Below are 19,345 nucleotides of genomic sequence, written 5' to 3'. Positions count from 1 at the left end.
AAATACATTGGGCTCTACGGAGGCCCTACGCTACTATGAACTACACTGTACACTACTCATCATAATAAAGGTTTTCGGGTTAGACCGCCAATCAGTAAAACAAAGTGTCGCGTTGACGAAAGACAAAATTTGTTCACTGCTTTAGCCCCACACTGGCGTGTTGAAGAGTGAATCCACAACATTTACAATTTTTTTGAGTACGAAGTTTCGCAGGTAATTACATCCAGCATCATCGGGCAAATTTGCCAGAATGGTGAAGACCCTCCACCTGCTCCCAGTCTTACATAGAGCAGCACGTTGACGTCATCATTTAACCCAATTTTTTTACTGATTGGCCGTGTAGGGTGGTGGAGGGTTGCGACACATTTATAAATAACGCCGTCTAACCCAAGAAACTTTATTATGAATGATATTGGTCGCAAAAGCCTATGTGTTAAACTGACTATAACACTACAATACTATACACTACACTCACTATACACTACACTACTGTACACTATGCTACTGTACACTACACCACTATACACTACACTACTATACACTACACTACTATACACTACACTACTATACACTACACACTACGCTACTACACACTACGCTACTATACACTACACTATACACTACACTATACACTACACACTACGGTACTACACACTACGCTACTACACACTACGCTGCTATACACTACACTATACACTACACTACTATACACTACACTACTATACACTACACTACTATACACTACACTACTATACACTACACTACTATACACTACACTAAACACTACGCCACTATACATTACTACTATGCACCACTACTACACACTACGCTATACACTATACACCACTACTATACACTACACTATACACTACTATACACTACACTACTATACACTACGCTACTATACACTACACACTACGCTACTACACACTATGCTACTACACACTACTCTACTACACACTACACGATACATTACTACTATGCACCGCTACTATACACCACTACTTTACGCTGTACACTACTATACATACTATACACTGCTCTACACTACACCACTATACACTACACCACTGTACACTACACGTTGGTCTCTATCGAGGCCCGTCGTTAAGCGATTGGTCGTGAGCAGGGGCGGCCGTTGAGTGGGATCCTCCCTTAATAATCCCGAGCGACACGGCCGTACCGTTCGTTGACGTGGGTGGGCGATCGAATCGAACAGAACTGCAGCCTCTGCGGTCGTCACGTGCTGCATGCTATATGCAACCGCGGTTATTGACATGGCGAAAAACGTCGATAGTGAAAAACTAAAAAAAACAAATCAAATCTCGTGACGGAAATATTTTTTTTTCACTGACGTTCCCCTTCCCCCTCCAACACGGAGATTCTTTGCTTTGCGTTATTTTATTGAGTTTGATTGGTTTTTTTGTTGTGTAGCTTGACGCGTGTTTTTAGCCGTAGCCATCGAACGAAGGCGTCGGCCGCCGGGTCATCGCGCGCGGCGCTGCCGCAGATGCCGCTGTTCCTGCGGCCGTCTGGAACGCTCTTCTCTACCGATATTTAGGAAGCCGCTGGGAGCTGTGATGCACTTTTAAATCATCATCATCATCAAGATTGACAAACTCATTTCTTTTATCCCTCCTCTTTGTGTTTAGTTTGTTGTCCGTTCCCCCCCCCCCCCCCCGGACTCGCACAGACTCGCACAGACACCCATAGACTACATAAACATAGACTCAACAGTGCACCATAGACTCAACACTGCACCATAGACTCAACACTGCACCATAGACTCAACACTGCACCATGGACTCAACACTGCATCATAGACTCAACACTGCACCACAGGCTCAACACTGCACCATAGACTCAACACTGCTCACAGACTCATAAATCCAAAACCTCTGATTAGCACGGTTGGCTACGTACGACGTGAAATAAGTTCAACGTACGCACACACACACAACACTGCCGTACGACAATTTTATCGTCTCTCAGACCTCCTCACCCCCCACCTCACCTACCCCCCACACAAACCATCTCTGAGGCTTGTGCGAAAGGGCGAGCGTTTGACGGCCTCGGCAAGTTGCCGTTTCTACGGTTGGAGAGGAAGGGGGGGGGGGAGGAGTAAGGGGGGGGGGGAGGTTCTTTTCATTGTTCGGTGTTTGTCTGCTCTCGGGCCCTCCCCAGTGACCGCTTTGCATTTGGCTCGCGAGTGGCTCTGCTCCTCCTGCTCTCCGCACCATGCCGCCGGGTCACGGAAACCTTTGACGACAAGACGCGCCGCTCTCCGTGCCAGCTTAAATAAGGGGCGCCACGGTGGCTGGGAGATGTTGACTACCTCGCCTGGTCTACAGGAGATCGTGGGTTCTATCCAGACCCTGACGATGCCTACTGCTGTATATTTGGAGTCTGCATCTCTCTCTCATCATCGTCACGGTGGCTAGGATATGTTGACTACCTCGCCTGGTATACAGGAGATGGTGGGTTCTATCCCGACCCTGACGATGCCTACTGCTATATATTTGGAGTCTGCGTCTCTCTCTCTCATCATCATCACGGTGGCTAGGATATGTTGACTACCTCGCCTGGTATACAGGAGATCGTGGGTTCTACCCCGACCCTGACGACGCCTGCTGCTGCTGCATGTTTGGAGTCTGTGTCTCTCTCACTCTCTTCATCACGGTGGCTGGGAGATGTTTGCTACCTCACCTGGCATGCAAGAGGTCGTGCGTTCGATTCCAGACCCTTCATTTTGAGCTGCACTTGCCCCAACAGCTTGTTACAGGCTACACGGGGGGCCTTTGTTTTGGGGGGTTAGCCGTAGCATAGTGGTCGGCGCTGCGTTGCGAACCCGGCAGAGACACAAGTTCGATTTCCCGCTCACGGCCACCGACACCGCTGATAGCGATTATCTGGACCGGTGCAGGGCCTCCTCCGCTAGGTTGGCTCGGTCTCCTTCAATGAGTACCTGGTTGTGGTGTGTTGTAAACATCGCCACTGGGGGACAAAGGCGCCCATAGACTCAGCACTGCGCCCCAGACTCAACACTGCACAGTAGACTCAACACTGCACCATAGACTCAGCACTGCACCATAGACTCAACACTGCGCCATAGACTCAACACTGCACCATAGACTCAACACTGCCCATAGACTCAGCACTGCACCATAGACTCAGCACTGCACCACAGACTCAACACTGCACCACAGACTCAACACTGCACCACAGACTCAACACTGCAACATAGACTCAACACTGCACCATGGACTCAGCACTGTGCCACAGACTCAACAGTGCACCATAGACTCAACACTGTACCATAGACTCAACACTGCCCATAGACTCAACACTGCACCATAGACTCAACACTGCCCATAGACTCAGCACTGCACCATAGACTCAGCACTGCACCATAAACACAACACTGCACGATAGACTCAACACTGCACCGTAGACTCAACACTGCACAGTAGACTCAACACTGCACCATAGACTCAACACTGCACCATAGACTCAGCACTGCACCATAGACTCAACACTGCGCCATAGACTCAACACTGCACCATAGACTCAGCACTGCACCATAGACTCAGCACTGCACCACAGACTCAACACTGCACCACAGACTCAACACTGCACCACAGACTCAACACTGCACCATAGACTCAGCACTGCACCACAGACTCAACACTGCACCACAGACTCAACACTGCACCACAGACTCAACACTGCACCATAGACTCAACACTGCACCATAGACTCAGCACTGTGCCACAGACTCAACAGTGCACCATAGACTCAACACTGTACCATAGACTCAACACTGCCCATAGACTCAACACTGCCCATAGACTCAGCACTGCACCATAGACTCAGCACTGCACCATAAACACAACACTGCACCGTAGACTCAACATTGCACCGTAGACTCAACACTGCACCATCGACTCAACACTGTCCATCGACTCAACACTCCGCACCTGAATTAGCATGGTTGGCTTCATACGGTGCGAAAGAAGTGCAACATACATGCGCTCGTACAACACTTCCCATAGACTCAAAACTGTGCCATTGACTTAGTTAAGTCTGAGTCGGTGAATATCAATTGGGCATCCTCTTAAGTGCGGTGGCCTGAATGTTTCTAACTCCTCGCTCACTAAAATTCCCCTCCCCGGAATATGATAATATTCTTAGGTCAGCCACTCGGCGAACCTTGCAAGCAAATCTATTTTATTGACGTATCCCATTCACGTGCAGCTGTGGGCCTTCCTCGGTGCAATTGCAGCCTCCTAATAACGTCGCTAAATTATCTCGGCCCCACGCCTTCATTCACATTTCGTTAAATTGCACCTCGGCCTTTAGCCGGGGCAGACGTCATCATCGTCACGCTCGGTTGACTTTCGTCCGCCCTAATCATCATCATTTACCGATATAAAAGCAAGTGTGTGTGTGTACGATACGGTGGGTGTGTGTGTATTTATGGAGAGTGGTGGTGTAGCGGTTAGCGCTACGCTGCAACTACGAACCTGGCGACCCGAGTTTGATTTCCCGCTCACGGCCAACACCAGTGACGATTATCTGAACCGGTCCCGGGCCTCCCATAGGTCGACTCGGCCTCAAATGAGTACCTGGTGCGGTATGTAGTAAACATCGCCACTTGGGAGACAAAGGCGGCCCGGCGTGGTGCTGGCCACCCACCCCCTCGTGTGCAGTGCCGGCCTTCATAGGTGCTCGCTAACAGCACTTAGACCCAACAGTCTGTTGAGGCTATATGGGGGATCTTTGTCTTTTGTGTTTGTTGAACGTCTGTCGCCACCGTACGTAGCCAACCGCACTTATCGGAGGTGCGGGGGGGACAACAAATAATAAATAAATATATAAAGATGCACTGGAGCAAAGACGGAACAGCCTCATTTAACTCTGTAGCTCAACAATGGGCGGTTAACGGGCGAGATGTTAACTACCTCGTCTGGTATGCAGCAGGTCGTGGGTTCTATCCCGACCCTGACGATGCCTGCTGCTGTATATTTGGAGTTTACGTCTCTCTCACTGTCTTCGTCACGGTGGTGATGAGATGTTAACTACCTCACCTGGTATACTGGAGGTTGAGTTTAATCCCAACCCTGACGATGCCTGCTGCTGTATATTTGGAGTCTCTCTCTCTCTCACTCATCATCACGGTGGCGATGAGATGTTAACTACCTCGCCTGGTATACAGGAGATTGTGGGTTCTATCCCGACCCTGACGATGCCTGCTGCTGCTGTATATTTGGAGTTTGCGTCTCTCTCACTCTCTTCGTCACGGTGGCGATGAGATGTTAACTACCTCGCCTGGTACACAGGAGGTTGTGAGTTCGATCCCAACCCTGACGATGCCTGCTGCTGCTGTATATTTTGAGTTTGCTATTCTCTCTCTCTCTCTCATCTTGTCTGGTTAAATAAAATAACTTTTAGTTTCGATGTAAACTATTTGGCTGCTGCTATACATTGCCATGTGATGATGGTGATAAGCCATCATCACATGGGTCAGGTCACTTCTTTCGAAAGAGCTTCATGGCTCAGTGGGCCTTCCCTGGTATATTTGGATGATGATGATAATAATAATATCATCAGTCACTTCTTTGAGCTGTCATTTGTGATAGGCATCGAAACCTGTGGCTGCTGTGGCTCTGCCTTTGGCTGCAGTAGCTCTACTCTTTGGTTATTTCGCTAAAGTCACGTGGTTAGAAATACAATGAAACAAATCGCGACGTTTCGATCGCGTCACAAGCGGTTGTCATCAGGCAAAGGGGTCAGCCTCTAACGGCAAACTGTTTATCAGGGTTTGGAGATGGGCGTAGCCCAAGTGTATCAAGAACACCAGAAGCACGGGCAGTGCACGAGTGCCAATGCAGCAACAATGCCAATGCATACTCTTTGGTTCTATTCGGTAAAGTCATGTAGGTAAAAAAATAAAACAACAAAAATCGCGCCGTTTCGGCCACAACACAAGTGGCCTTCATCAGGTGAAGGGACCAGAGTGTCTAGAGGACAGCGCTGGAGTGAACACAGCCAAGCTCAGACCGCGACCTTTAAGCTGTGTGAGAGGAAACAGAGCGCCTTGGCAAAGTAATTAGCATAACAATTAGCATTTAATTGGCGGACTTAGCATGATGAACGGTGTAGAGGGGGTGAACATGTGCAGGTCTGCGAGGGGGGGAGGGGAGGGGAGGGGGGAGTTTACCTATTGATGGTGTGAAAAGGGAATTTAAGCAGCTGCGAAAGTTTGGGATACCACTACTTGAAAAAATATACTGTACCATTGAAAATTAGTTTAATGTTTGGTTTAATTCAGAACATCTTTCCAATGGTTGCTTAATTTGAAACCATCCTCTCGGTTGAAATTGTGTCTTGTGTTTGTAAATCTTAATTGCCTCGTGAACAAATCTCTGATAAAAACCCGTGGGTTTGCAAAGAACCTTGGTATCGGAGAAAACTATATCGTGATCACCCACAGTGTTGTAACAGTGATCAGCTACGGCAGAAGAATTTGTTCTGCCGTGTTTCAAATCTGATTTGTGCTTGCGAATTCGGTCAGAGACATGTTGTTTCGTCTCCCCGATATAGCAGTCACCACTGGTGCAGATCAATTTGTAAACTCCGGGGTACTGTAAGTCAGGAATGACATCCTTCACAGAAGGGATCAGGTCACGGATTTTGTGTACTGTGTTGAACCGGACCAGGATCTTGTGTTTGTTTGGAATTTTGGAGATCTTTTTAGTAACGCCTGCTATATATGGTAGCGTGATGGTTTTGATCGGAGTATCAAGTGGTTGTTTCTGTATGGAGGGAGAAACAGCTTGGCGGATGGGACGGTCAGAGTATCCATTCCTTTTTAGGGCCAGATGTACATGTTTTAATTCACTGGTCAGGTGGTGTTGGTCCGAAATGCAATGAGCCCTGTGGTATAACGTTTTGATGAGAGAATTATTTTGCGTCGGGTGGTGGTGGGAATCAGGTTTCAAGTAGGAATCTGTGTGGGTGGGTTTCCTGTAGACAGAATGTCCCAATGAGCCATCAGGTCTCCTCTCAAACAGAACAACCAAGAATGGCAGCTTGCCATCTTTCTCCACTTCCATGGTGAATGTGATGGCGGGGTGTCTGGAATTAATGTGGTCTAGGAAAAGGTTCAAAGCCGGGGGGTCATGTGGCCAAATGACGAAAGTGTCGTCTACATATCTCTTCCACAGGGAAGGTCTGAGAGTGGAAGTCTGGATGGCGTCTGATTCAGATTTCTCCATGAAAATATTGGCTATCACTGGTGACAAGGGGGATCCCATGGGGGTCCCTCATTTTGTTTGTAGAAGGAGCCATTCCAAGTAAAGTAGGTATTGTTGAGGCAGTGCCTAACCAGTGCAGGTGTATCGGGGTCTAGTCCATGTTGGACCAAATTTTCAATTATTTCAATGGTATCAGGTACTGGGACCTTGGTGAACAAGGTACTGGTCCCTTCACCTGATGAAGGCCACTTGTGTTGTGGCCGAAACGTCGTGATTTTTGTCATTTTATTTTTTACCTACGTGGTGACTTTACCGAATAGAACCAAAGAGTATGAATCCTTGCAGTCACGAAAGCTTTAAATATAGAAATGCCAATGCCGCAACAATGCCAATGTAGCAACAATGCCAATGTAGCAACAATGCCAATGCAGCAACAATGCCAATGAAGCAACAATGCCAATGTAGCAACAATGCCAATGTAGCAACAATGCCAATGTAGCAACAATGGCAATGCAGCAACAATGTAGCAACAATGCCAATGCAGCAACAATGTCAATGTAGTAACACTGCCAATGTAGCAACAATGCCAATGAAGCAACAATGCCAATGTAGCAACAATGCCAATACAACAACAATGCCAATACAACAACAATGCCAATGTAGCAACAATGCCAATGAAGCAACAGTGCCAATGTAGCAACAATGCCAATGTAGCAACAATGCCGATGCAGCAACAATGCCAATGTAGTAACAATACCAAACGCTGGGGATGCGGGGGGGGGGGATATTAACTCGGAAAAATAGACGAGTACCCGGCAGATATGATGGAACAACCATAAACGGTTAAGGTTTTTACCTGGTTAATATAACATCCTTCCAATGATTGCTCAATTTGTATCCATCTTCTCGGGTTGATATTTACGTCTACGTTTATAGATTTGGATGAGGACGGTTGCTTCTGTTGCGATCGTAACGTCGTGGTTTTTATAAAAAATCATTTTATAATTTTTCTATCTACGTGACTTTACCGAAAGGACCAAAGAATATATTAAAAAAAAAAGTTAATGGTGTTTGAATGATGCCCTGCAGCATTGACGTGAACAAGTCTTTTTTTTTAACGGGCAGTAATAATCTTTTTTGGTTCTTTCGGTAAAGTCACGTAGAATGAGAATACAATAATAAATTGATAAAATAAAATAACACAATAAAATTCTCACAGTTTCGGCCACAACACAAGCGGCCTTCATCAGGTGAAGGGACGAGACTGTCTGGAGGACAGCGCTCCAGCGCTTGTGTTGTGGCCGAAACGTCGTGAGAATTTTATTGTGTTTATTTTATCAATTTATTATTGTATTCTCATTCTACGTGACTTTACCGAAAGAAGCAAAGAAGATGAATCCTTGCAGTCACGAAAGCTTTAAATCGGGCAGTAATAAGTTACCCTCATTTTACTCAGCACCTCCTCTTAAACCCCGCTGCCTTGAACTTCGGGGAAAGCGCTCGCGCACACGCGGCGAGTGGACGAGCGGCCGCGGCGGTTTTAAAATACGTTTATTTCCCGGTCTCGCGGCCGAACGTTCGATTAGTAGAAGACGGCGACCACAGTGCATCAATCGTACAATTCCTCGTAACTAACTCGGCACGTGCGAACGTCCACGCCGCTTCCGTTCGCGAGAGGCGTCCGCGTCACGCGGGGAAAATGTAATTGCGTGTAGTACAAAAACAAAAAAAGTTTTATGTTGTTGTTGTTGTTACACCCTGCGCGTGCCCGCGGCCTAGCTAAGAAGTCTCTTCTGGTCGCAGAACCAAGGGGTAACGTTAGTGCCGAGTAAACAAGAGGGCAATTTTTTATTTCCTAAGAATAATTTTCGTTACCATCGTAGAGCCAAATTAGAGGGTCCTAGGACTACCGTCGCTACTATTGAGGGCAGGCTAATACGCGAGAGGGGGAAGGGCAATGCAGACAAGCAAATGATTCCTATACGTAAAGGTAAATAATTCCTCAATGTTAAGGTGAACGCGTGCGTGGGTGCGGATGAGCGCGTTTTTACTTGGTGTTCACGCATTTCCAACCTACTACGGTGCTTTGCGCCTCCGGCTGTTATGGCTGTAAAAAATGCTCCGTGCATACAAATGGCAGTGTCCGTCGAGAGATGCGTGGCGGTTTCACGGCTTCAGACTATTTTTCAAAAACTTCGTAAGAACGGCACGTGGGCGGGCGGGCGGGCGGGCGGGTATCCCGAGCGTATCCGCAAGCCGACCTTCAACGGACAGTCAGCCCAGACCTTGCTTCCTCCTCCTCCTTCCGGCGATCAAAAACGTCGTAAGAACAGAGGGCGGGTTCGGGTGGGCGGGTTCGGGTGGGCGGGTGCGTATCCCGAGCATATCAGCAGCTCGACATTCAACGCATGTTCAGCCAAAACCTTCTTCCTCCGGCGATTGAAAACGTAAGAACAGCAGAGGGCGGGAGTGTATCCCGCACATATTGGCAGTCCGACTATTAACTCGCATTCAACCCAGACCTTCCTTCCTTCCTCCCTCCTCCTCCGGCGATCAAAAACGTCAGGAGAACAACAGAGGGCGGGCGGGCATGGCGAGCATTTCCGTAGCCCGACCTTCAACGCACGTTCAGGCCTCCTCCTCCGGTGATCAGTCGCGGCGTTGCGCGTACGGTCCCGCCCCCTCCCCCCCCCCCCCACCCCCCGCAAGTCGGCCAGCGTCAGCGATTGGTGCCCTGCGTTAGAACTGTTCGTATGGAGACTGCCTCTCCAGCACGTGCAGGTAGTCGGGCTCGGCACGCAGCCTCGCGTTCAGCTCCAGGCACTCGCCGGCGGCGTGCACCGCACCCTCCGCTCGGAACCCCAGCGGCACCGACGGATGCGCCGCCTGCGACGGGCGTTTGCCCAAGTCGTAGTTTGGCTGCTGCTGCTGCTGCTGCCGCTGCCGCTGCTGCTGCTGCAACCGGCCCAGCCTGCTGAGGCTGCGGAACTGGAAGCTGGCGTGAGGGGCCCTGCCGGCGGCCTGGCCGCCGAGGTACGACGCGTCGGCCGCACCACATCCGGCGCCGTCGTACTGCTGCCGCCGCCGACGCCGGCGGTGGTCCAGCGTGTAGTACCGCAGGGCCGGCGCGCCGGGGCAGCGGCTGTGCTCGTGCGGCGCCCAAGCCGGGCCGGCTGCGCTCCCTTCGCCGAGCGGCACCTGACGGTACTGGCGGTCGGGGTCGCCGGCGCGCAGCGGCACCGTGTAAATGGAGGGGCCGCCGCCGCCGCCACCCCGCCGCCGATTCTGCCCCAGCGCGGATGCCCCCTTGGCCTCGGCCGCCTGCGCGGCCGCCTCTGCCGCCTTCGCCTCGTAGCGGCCGTAGTCGAACGCCGCCGACACCACGCCGGCGTCGGCGCGGCCGGCGACGGCGTCGGCCGCCGGCGGGCGGGAGGCCGCCCCGCGGCGCCGCAAGAGGGCCGCGAGCAGCGCCACGGCGGTGACGAGAGCGGCGAGCAGGCCCAAGATGAGCACGGAGAGCGGCACGCCGAGGGAGCCGTGCGCCGGCGCCGGTGTCGGAGGGAGGGCGGCGGGCGGCGGGGCCGCGGCCGTGCCGGCCGTCGAAGCGGCCTCCTCGGCGGGGCGATCGCCGGCGCACAGCTCGTCGAGTGGCACGGAGCGCAGGTCGCGGTGGGCTAGCGCCGGGGGGCCCGCGCACGCGACGGCGCCCTGCATGATGCCCGTGCTCAGGGAGGCGAGCCAGCGGCGCAGGGGCTCGGCGGCGCAGTCGCACTCCCACGGGTTGTCCCGCAGGTCCACCTGCACCGCAGAGGCGCCGAGCGGGGCCAGGAGGCCGTCGGCGGGCAGCCCGCGCAGGCGGTTGCCGCGCAGGTTGAGCCTCGTCACGCCGGTGGCGGCGGCGAGGAGGCCCGCCGGCAGGCGGCGCAGGCGGTTGCGGTTGAGGAAGAGGAGCTGCAGGGCGGCGGTGGCGGCGAACGCGCCGGCGTGCACCTCCACGATGGCGTTGGACTCCAGGTAGAGGAACTGAAGGGCGCCGAGGCCGGCGAAGGCGCCCGCCGAGAGGCTGCGCAGGGCGTTGCCGTCGAGGTGGAGCCGCCGCAGGCGCGACAGGCCCAGGAAGGCGCCGTCGCGGACGGCCGAAATCCGGTTGGCGCCCAGGTGGAGGAGCTCGAGGGTGCCGAGGTCGCGGAAGTCGTGGGCGAGCACCTCGCGGATGCTGTTGGCGCGCAGCGAGAGCCTCCGGGGCCCCAGCGGGCGGGGCCGCAGGGCCGAGACGCGCTCGATGCCACGGCCCTGGCAGTCGACGGCGAGCCCCCCGTCGGCCGCGTGCACCGCGCACGAGCACACGCTGGGACAGCTCGTCGGAGCCGGCGGCTTGGCCTGGCGGTGGCCGCCCCCCCCCGCCGCCGCCGCCCCTCCCGCCACCGCCGCCATGGGGCCCATGTTGGTGGCGGTGACGGCGGCGGCCGCCGCCAGCAACAGCGACGCGTTGCGGTCGCCCGCGCCCTTCCCGCGATCGTACGCCGCCGTGGGCTTCGGCGGCTTGGGGTGCGGCTTGCCGGCGAACGATGCCGGCGCCGGCATGGTGGTGGTGGTGACGGAGAGGCGCGGCTTGGCCGCGCCGGCCGGGGTGGGGCGCGGCCGTGGCCCTTCGTCGTCGCCCCCTTCGTCGTCGTCGTCGTCGCCGCCGCCGTCGTCGCCGCCCGCGCAGACGTCTCGGCGCGACAGCTCCATCAGGCCCTTGCCATGCAGCCGGAAGGGCGACTCGCACACCGCCTCGCCGACGAGCGGCGGCGGGGGCGGCGGCGGCCCCGCGGCCAGCACCTCGAGCCACTCCTTGAGGGCCCACAGGCCGCACGAGCACTCCCAGGGGTTCTCCTCGAGCCGGATCTCGGCGACGCCGCGCAGGTGCTCCAGGAGTCCCCCGTAGGCCAGCGCCTTGAGGCGGTTGCCCCGCAGGTCGAGGTGGCGCAGGGGCACGCCGCGGAAGACGCCCGCGGGCAGCCGCCGCAGGAGGTTGTCGTTGAGGATGAGCACCCGGAGGCGGGCGAGGCCCCGGAAGGCCGCCGCCTCCACCCGCCGCAGGAGGTTGTAGTCGGCCTGCAAGTAGTCGAGGCCCTCGGCACCGGCGAACGTGCCGTTGCGGAGGGCCTCCAGCTTGTTGCCGTGGAGGCGGAGGCGGCGCAGGCGGGCCATGCCCTCGAAGGCGCCGCCCGCGACCTCCAGCAGGCCGTTGTTGGCCAGGTCGAGGGCGACGGCGCCCGGGCAGCAGTGGAAGTCGCCGGCGGCCAGCGTGCCGATCGAGTTGCCATGCAGGTGCAGCTGGTACGGTCGGGTGGGCTGTGGCTCCTGCTGCTCCTGCGGCTGCTGCGGCTGCTGTTGCGGGCGCAGCTGCGACACGTGCTGCAGGCCGCGGTTGTCGCAGTCGACCTGTGCGTGGGGTGGGGGGGGGTATCGGAGGGGAATCTTTGTTCATTGAAGTCGCAACGACAATGTGGCCCTCTTACGTTCCGCATCGAACCGCCCAGGAGGTCGAGCGTCAAGTTCCCAAGGCGATTGCTCGTCAAGCGAAGCGATTTCTTGACAAGCTCCGGCGAATTTGCTTGTCCAATATGACGGTGGTGGCTGTCCGTTGTTCTGCGAACTCCCCCGCCAAGTTCCAGCGATTTACGCATCCCTCCAGGAGGTTTACTCTTCAACTCTGTTAAAGGGGCTTCTCTCTCTCATCATCATCATCATCACGGTGGCTAGGAGATGTTAACTACCTCGCCTGGTAATGCAGCAGGCCGTAGGTTCGATCCCAACCCTGACACCTGCTCCTTATTTGAAGTTTACTTCTCTCTCTCTCATCATCATCATCACGGTGGTTAGGAGATGTTAACGACCTCGCCTGATACACAGGAGGTCGTGGGTTTGAGCCCAACCCTGAATACGCCTGCTGATGTATATTTGGAGTTTGCGTGTGTCTCTTCCCGTGGTAGCGTGGATTTTTCTCCGGGTCCTCCGGTTTTTCCCCTCGACATTTAGAAACACATTCTCCTGCGGAGGGAGGGAGCTGGTAGGAACGTTGGGTTGCTGCTCAGTCAATGGCCAGGCTCAACAACGGCGGCACCACGTGGTGTATTCCGCACAATACGCCCGACTGTGAGGGCGGGCACAAGCCGGCGTGAGTAGGTTAAACATTGAGTTGTATAAGGGGGGCACCACGGGGTGACCAGCCCCACCCGCCCCTCCCCCCCCTCCCCTCTCCACCCAGCCCCTCCCCACCCTCCCCTCTCCACCCAGCCCCACCCCTCCCATTTTAGCCGGGTTTCCGGATACACGTGGACAGACATCCACAGACATACACAATTAATCCCCTGCCTCCTGTGAATTAATCCCGGGTTGGGCTTCCAGTCCACTACGTTTCCTACCAGTATTAACGTCACATCATCCTCTCCCTTGAGCTATCATGTGTAATAGCCAGGTCGTAGCTCCGTGGTGGGTCTTACCTGGTAAAATACAAAATAGTTTTAGTTTTGATGTTAACTACCTCGCCTGGTGTACAAGCGGTTGTGGGTTCGATCCTGACCCGAGAACACCTGCTGTATATTTGGGGTCTGTCTTTCTGTCCCGGCGGGCGCGTGGATTTCTCTTCAGGTTCCTCCGTTTTTTTTCCCCCTGCGCATTTTGCATCGTGCGTTGAGAGTATTCGGCTGCGAGAAATTTCCGCTCACCCACTCGCTCACCCATTCGCCCACTCACTCACTCACTCACCCACTCACTCACCTACTCACTCACCCGCTCACTCACCCGCTCACTCACTCGCCCACTCACTCACCCACTCACCCACTCACTCAGTCACCCACTCACCCACTCGCTCACCCACTCACCCACCCACTCACCCATCCACTCACTCACGCACTCACCCACTCACTCACTCACTCACCCACTCACTCACTTTGTTGAGCCGCTATCTCTTGTGATAGCCGCATTTCCTCGTGAGAAATAAATTCGTAGCAACTCAGTGATGGGGGGGGGGGGGGCTTAACACCTTGTAAAATAAACCAAAAAAATGTTCGCCTTAAACCGAGGAACGTTGAATGTTGCTGAATCTCGCACTCAACCGTATTCTGGAATTCTCTTCGCCCCACCCCCTCGGCTCCTCCCACCTCCCGCTATCCGTGCGAGGATGTCGTGGAGGCTGACGGTGTCGGCCAATTTGTATTCTCACTCTTAATGAGGTGTCCATGGCTGCATGCTAATAATTAGGGGGCGCCGCACGTCGTTAGCGCGCTGATTATAATTTTTTCCGGGGCTCTGGGCCGTGTGAACGGAGCTCGCCGTGGGCAATGTTCGCTCCCAAAGAGCTGTCGCCAAAGACAAAAATTCCCCCCCGTACCCTCCCCGCCTCGTGTCGCCTCTTAACAGACTGCAGGGGCAAGTGGTGTTAGTGAGGAGCAGTACCTAACGAAGGGCAGCACCGCGCACTCACTCACCCACTTACTCACTCACCCACTCACTCACCCACTCACTCACTCACCCACTCACTCACCCACTCACTTAATAAACAACTCACTCACCTGCCCACTTACTCACTCACCCGCCCACTCACTCATCCATTCACTCACTCACTCACCCGCCCACTCACTCACTCACCCACTCACTCACCCGCCCACTCACTCACCCACTCACCCGCCCACTCACTCACCCGCCCACTCACTCACTCACTCACCCGCCCACCCACTCACTCACCCACTCACTCATTCACTCACCCGCCCACTCACTCACCCACTCGCTCAATCACCCACTCACTTAGTAACCCACTAACCCATCGACCCACTCGCTCACAAAGATCCCCTCCTCCACCATAGAGTCTGAACAGACTGCAGGGGCAAGCGCTTTTAGCGAGCCGCGACTAGGAAGGCTACCGGCACTGTGACGCACGAGAGGTGTGGCAGGTGGCCACCACCGCTCCCCATTGTGACCACACACACAGTCGCAGCACCTCGGATTGCACGGTTGGCTACGTACGATGCGAAAGAAGTTCAACATACATACAACACTGCACCATAGACTCAACACTGCCCATCAACTCAACACTGCCCATCGACTCAACACTGCACCACAGACTCAACACTGCCCATAGACTCAACACTGCCCATAGACTCAACACTGCCCATCACCTCAACACTGCACCATAGACTCAACACTGCACCATAGACTCAACACTGCACCATAGACTCAACACTGCCCATAGACTCAACACTGCACCATAGACTCAACACTGCACCATAGACTCAACACTGCCCATCAACTCAACACTGCCCATAGACTCAACACTGCACCATCGACTCAACACTGCCCATAGGCTTAACACTGCACTATAGACTCAGCACTGCACCATAGACTCAACACTGCACCATAGACTCAACACTGCACCATAGACTCAACACTGCACCATAGACTCAACATTGCACCATAGACTCAACACTGCCCATAGACTCAACACTGCCCCATCGACTCAACACTGCACCATAGACTCAACACTGCACCATAGACTCAACACTGCACCATAGACTCAACACTGCACGATAGACTCAACACTGCCCATAGACTCAACACTGCACCATAGACTCAACACTGCACCATAGACTCAACACTGCACCATAGACTCAACACAGCCCATAGACTCAACACTGCACCATAGACTCAACACTGCACCATAGACTCAACACTGCACCATAGACTCAACACTGCCCATAGACTCAATACTGCACCATAGACTCAACATCGCCCCATAGACTCAACACTGCACCATAGACTCAACACTGCCCATAGACTCAACACCGGCCCATAGACTCAACACTGCACCACAGACTCAACACCGCCCCATAAACTCAACACTGCACCATAGACTCATCACTGCCCGTAGTCTCAACACTGCACCATAGACTCAACACTGCACCACAGACTCAACACCGCCCCATAAACTCAACACTGCACCATAGACTCAACACTGCCCGTAGTCTCAACACTGCACCATAGACTCAACACTGCACCATAGACTCAACACTGCACCATAGACTCAACACTGCACCATAGACTCAACACTGCACCATAGACTCAACACTGCACCATAGACTCAACACTGCCCATAGACTCAACACCGCCCCATAGACTCAACACCGCCCCATAGACTCAACACTGCACCATAGACTCAACACTGCCCATAGACTCAACACCGCCCCATAGACTCAACACCGCCCCATAGACTCAACACCGCCCCATAGACTCAACACCGCCTCATAGACTCAACACTGCACCATAGACTCAACACTGCCCATAGACTCAACACTGCACCATAGACTCAACACTTCACCATAGACTCAGCACTGCACCGTAGACTCAACACCGCACCATTGACTCAACACACCGCACCGTAGACTCAACACCGCACCGTAGACTCAACACCGCACCAACCTGCAGGAGCGACTCCCTCTCCTCGCAGCTGCACACAGCTGGGCAGGACTCTGCGACGGCAATGCCCAAGCTGCCTGTGACGGCGCCGCCGTCGTCGACAACGCCGGCGTTGGCATCTGCCCACCGTGGCAGTGCCAGCAGCAGCAGCAGCAGGAGGAGGCGGAGGGCCACGAAGGGCGGCAGAGCGGCCGGGGCCCCCATGGTACCCGCTGCCCCCCCCCCACCGCCGCCGCCGCCCTCCGCTCACAGCCTCACGTGGGCAGCGCTGCAACGGGACAGCGGTGGGCGATCGATAATTAACATTTCACTTTTTAGTCGGTAAATGACAACGACGACGATGATGATGACGATACCTTCAAAGCTACCGCAAAAATCTGCCAATGTTGCGTCGTCAAACCTGCCACGAAACAATGTGGTGTGTGTGTAGTGTGTGTGTGTGGCGTGTGTGTAGTGTGAGTGTAGTGTGTGTGTAATGTGTGTGCGGTGTGTGTGTAGTGTGTGTGTAGTGTGCGTAGTGTGTTGTGTGTGGTGTGAGTAGTGTGTGTGGTGTGAGTGTAGTGTGTGTGGTGTGTGTGTAGTGTGTGTGCGTAGTGTTTGTAGTGTGTGGTGTAAGTGTAGTGTGTGGCTAGTGTAGTGTGTGTGTGTAGTGTGTGAGTATAGTGTGTCGTGTGTGGTGTGTGCCAGTGAGTGGGTGGCGTGTGTGTGTGGTGTGAGTGTAGTGTGTGAGTATAGTGTGGTGTGTGTGGCGTGTGTGTAGTGTGAGTGTAGTGTGTCAGTGCGAGTGTAGTGTGTGTGGTGTGTGTGTAGTGTGTGTGTGTGGTGTGTGTCAGTGTGTGGGTGGCGTGTGTGACAAAGGTGGCCGGGCGTGGTGCTGGTAGCCACCCACCCCCTCGTGTGCCACAGCGCCGGTAGTCTTAATATATTCGAGTGCTTTGATGTACTTAGTGCTTTGGATTACAAACACGTATCAAGGAACGAATTGTGCTCGCAATCCAAGGTTTTACTGTGCGTATGATCTTGACTTAAAGCTTTCACTGCAGGAATTCATATTCTTTGGGTCCTTCGGTAAACACAAAGCGGTCGTCTTTAGGAAGGCTACCACTTTGTGTTGCGATCGAAACGTCGTAGCTTTTTGTTGTTGTTTTCTTTGAACCTACCGACGTGACTTTACCGAAAGACCCAAAGAATATTAAACTTTGTGAGCCGATGTGGTGCAAAGGTCAGAGGTGGTGATGCCGGGGCCGGGGGGGGGGTAATGTAGTAATTTAAGTTACAATGGTTCATGTTAATCTGACAATATGCCGTACTTATTATTGAACTGTAAACTATATTTTATATTTTACCAGGTAACGGCCCACTACTTAGCTGCTACGTAGATATTTTTTTCAAAGCAGCCCTGGCTATCACAAGGAGTTAAATATTAAAGGCTCCCATAGACTTCAATGTTGAAGGCTCCCATAGACGTCAATGTTGAAGGCTCCCATAGACTTCAATGTTGAAGGCTCCCATAGACGTCAATGTTGAAGGCTCCCATAGACTTCAATGTCGAAGGGTCCCATAGACTTCAATGTTAAAGGCTCCCATAGACTTCAATGTTGAAGGCTTCCATAGACTTTAATGTTGAAAGATCCCATAGACTTCAATGTTGAAGGCTCCCATAGACTTCAATGTTGAAGGCTCCCATAGACTTTAATGTTGAAAGCTCCCATAGACTTTAATGTTGAAGGCTCCCATAGGCTTCAATGTTGAAGGCTCCCATAGACTTCAATGTTAAAGGCTCCCATAGACTTCAATGTTAAAGGCTCCCATATACTTCAATGTTAAAGGCTCCCATAGACTTCAATGTTAAAGGCTCCCATAGACTTCAATGTTAAAGGCTCCCATAGCCTTCAATGTTAAAGGCTCCCATAGACTTCAATGTTTAAGGCTCCCATAGACTTCAATGTTGAAGGCTCCCATAGACTTCAATGTTGAAGGCTCCCATAGACTTCAATGTTGAAGGCTTCCATAGACTTCAATGTTGAAGGCTCCCATAGAGTTCAATGTTGAAGGCTCCCATAGACTTCAACGTTGAAGTCTCCCATAGACTTCAACGTTAAAGGCTCCCATAGACGTCAACGTTAAAGGCTCCCATAGACTTCAATGTTAAAGGCTCCCATAGACTTCAGTGTTAAAAGCTCCCATAGACTTCAATGTTGAAGGCTCCCATAGACTTCAACGTTGAAGTCTCCCATAGACTTCAACGTTAAAGGCTCCCATAGACGTCAACGTTAAAGGCTCCCATAGACTTCAATGTTAAAGGCTCCCATAGACTTCAATGTTAAAGGCTCCCATAGACTTCAATGTTAAAGGCTCCCATAGACTTCAATGTTTAAGGCTCCCATAGGCTTCAATGTTGAAGGCTCCCATAGGCTTCAATGTTGAAGGCTCCCATAGATTTCAATGTTGAAGGATCCCATAGACTTCAATGTCGAAGGCTCCCATAGACTTCAATGTCGAAGGCTCCCATAGACTTCAATGTCGAAGGCTCCCATAGACTTCAATGTCGAAGGCTCCCATAGACGTCAATGTCGAAGGCTCCCATAGACTTCCCCTAGACTTCAATGTCGAAGGCTCCCATAGACTTC

General features: G+C 53.1%; 2 protein-coding genes across 2 annotated transcripts in view; one reads left to right on the top strand and one right to left on the bottom strand.

Annotated features, from left to right (window-relative positions):
- LOC142906570 (uncharacterized) overlaps positions 1-19,345 on the top strand; it is a 130,744-nt gene that overhangs the window by 26,726 nt on the left and 84,673 nt on the right. The gene's annotated exons all lie outside the window — the stretch shown is intronic.
- Positions 6,306-19,345, bottom strand: part of LOC116956711 (SLIT and NTRK-like protein 3) — a 51,328-nt gene continuing 38,288 nt past the window's right edge. The window contains exons 2-3 of the mRNA XM_032978481.2: positions 16,719-16,983; positions 6,306-12,686 (exon numbers count right to left, since the gene is read on the bottom strand). Coding sequence (XP_032834372.2) covers positions 9,996-12,686; positions 16,719-16,919 — 2,892 coding nt within the window. The 5' untranslated portion in view covers positions 16,920-16,983 and the 3' untranslated portion in view covers positions 6,306-9,995. The remainder of the gene's footprint in view (positions 12,687-16,718; positions 16,984-19,345) is intronic.

This window comes from Petromyzon marinus, chromosome 67, assembly GCF_048934315.1.
Source record: "Petromyzon marinus isolate PM22_M1 ecotype Great Lakes invasive population chromosome 67, UKy_Petmar_22M1.pri1.0, whole genome shotgun sequence".
NCBI classification, from domain to species: Eukaryota; Metazoa; Chordata; class Hyperoartia; order Petromyzontiformes; family Petromyzontidae; genus Petromyzon; species Petromyzon marinus.
This window is presented reverse-complemented; position numbering and strand designations above follow the sequence as displayed.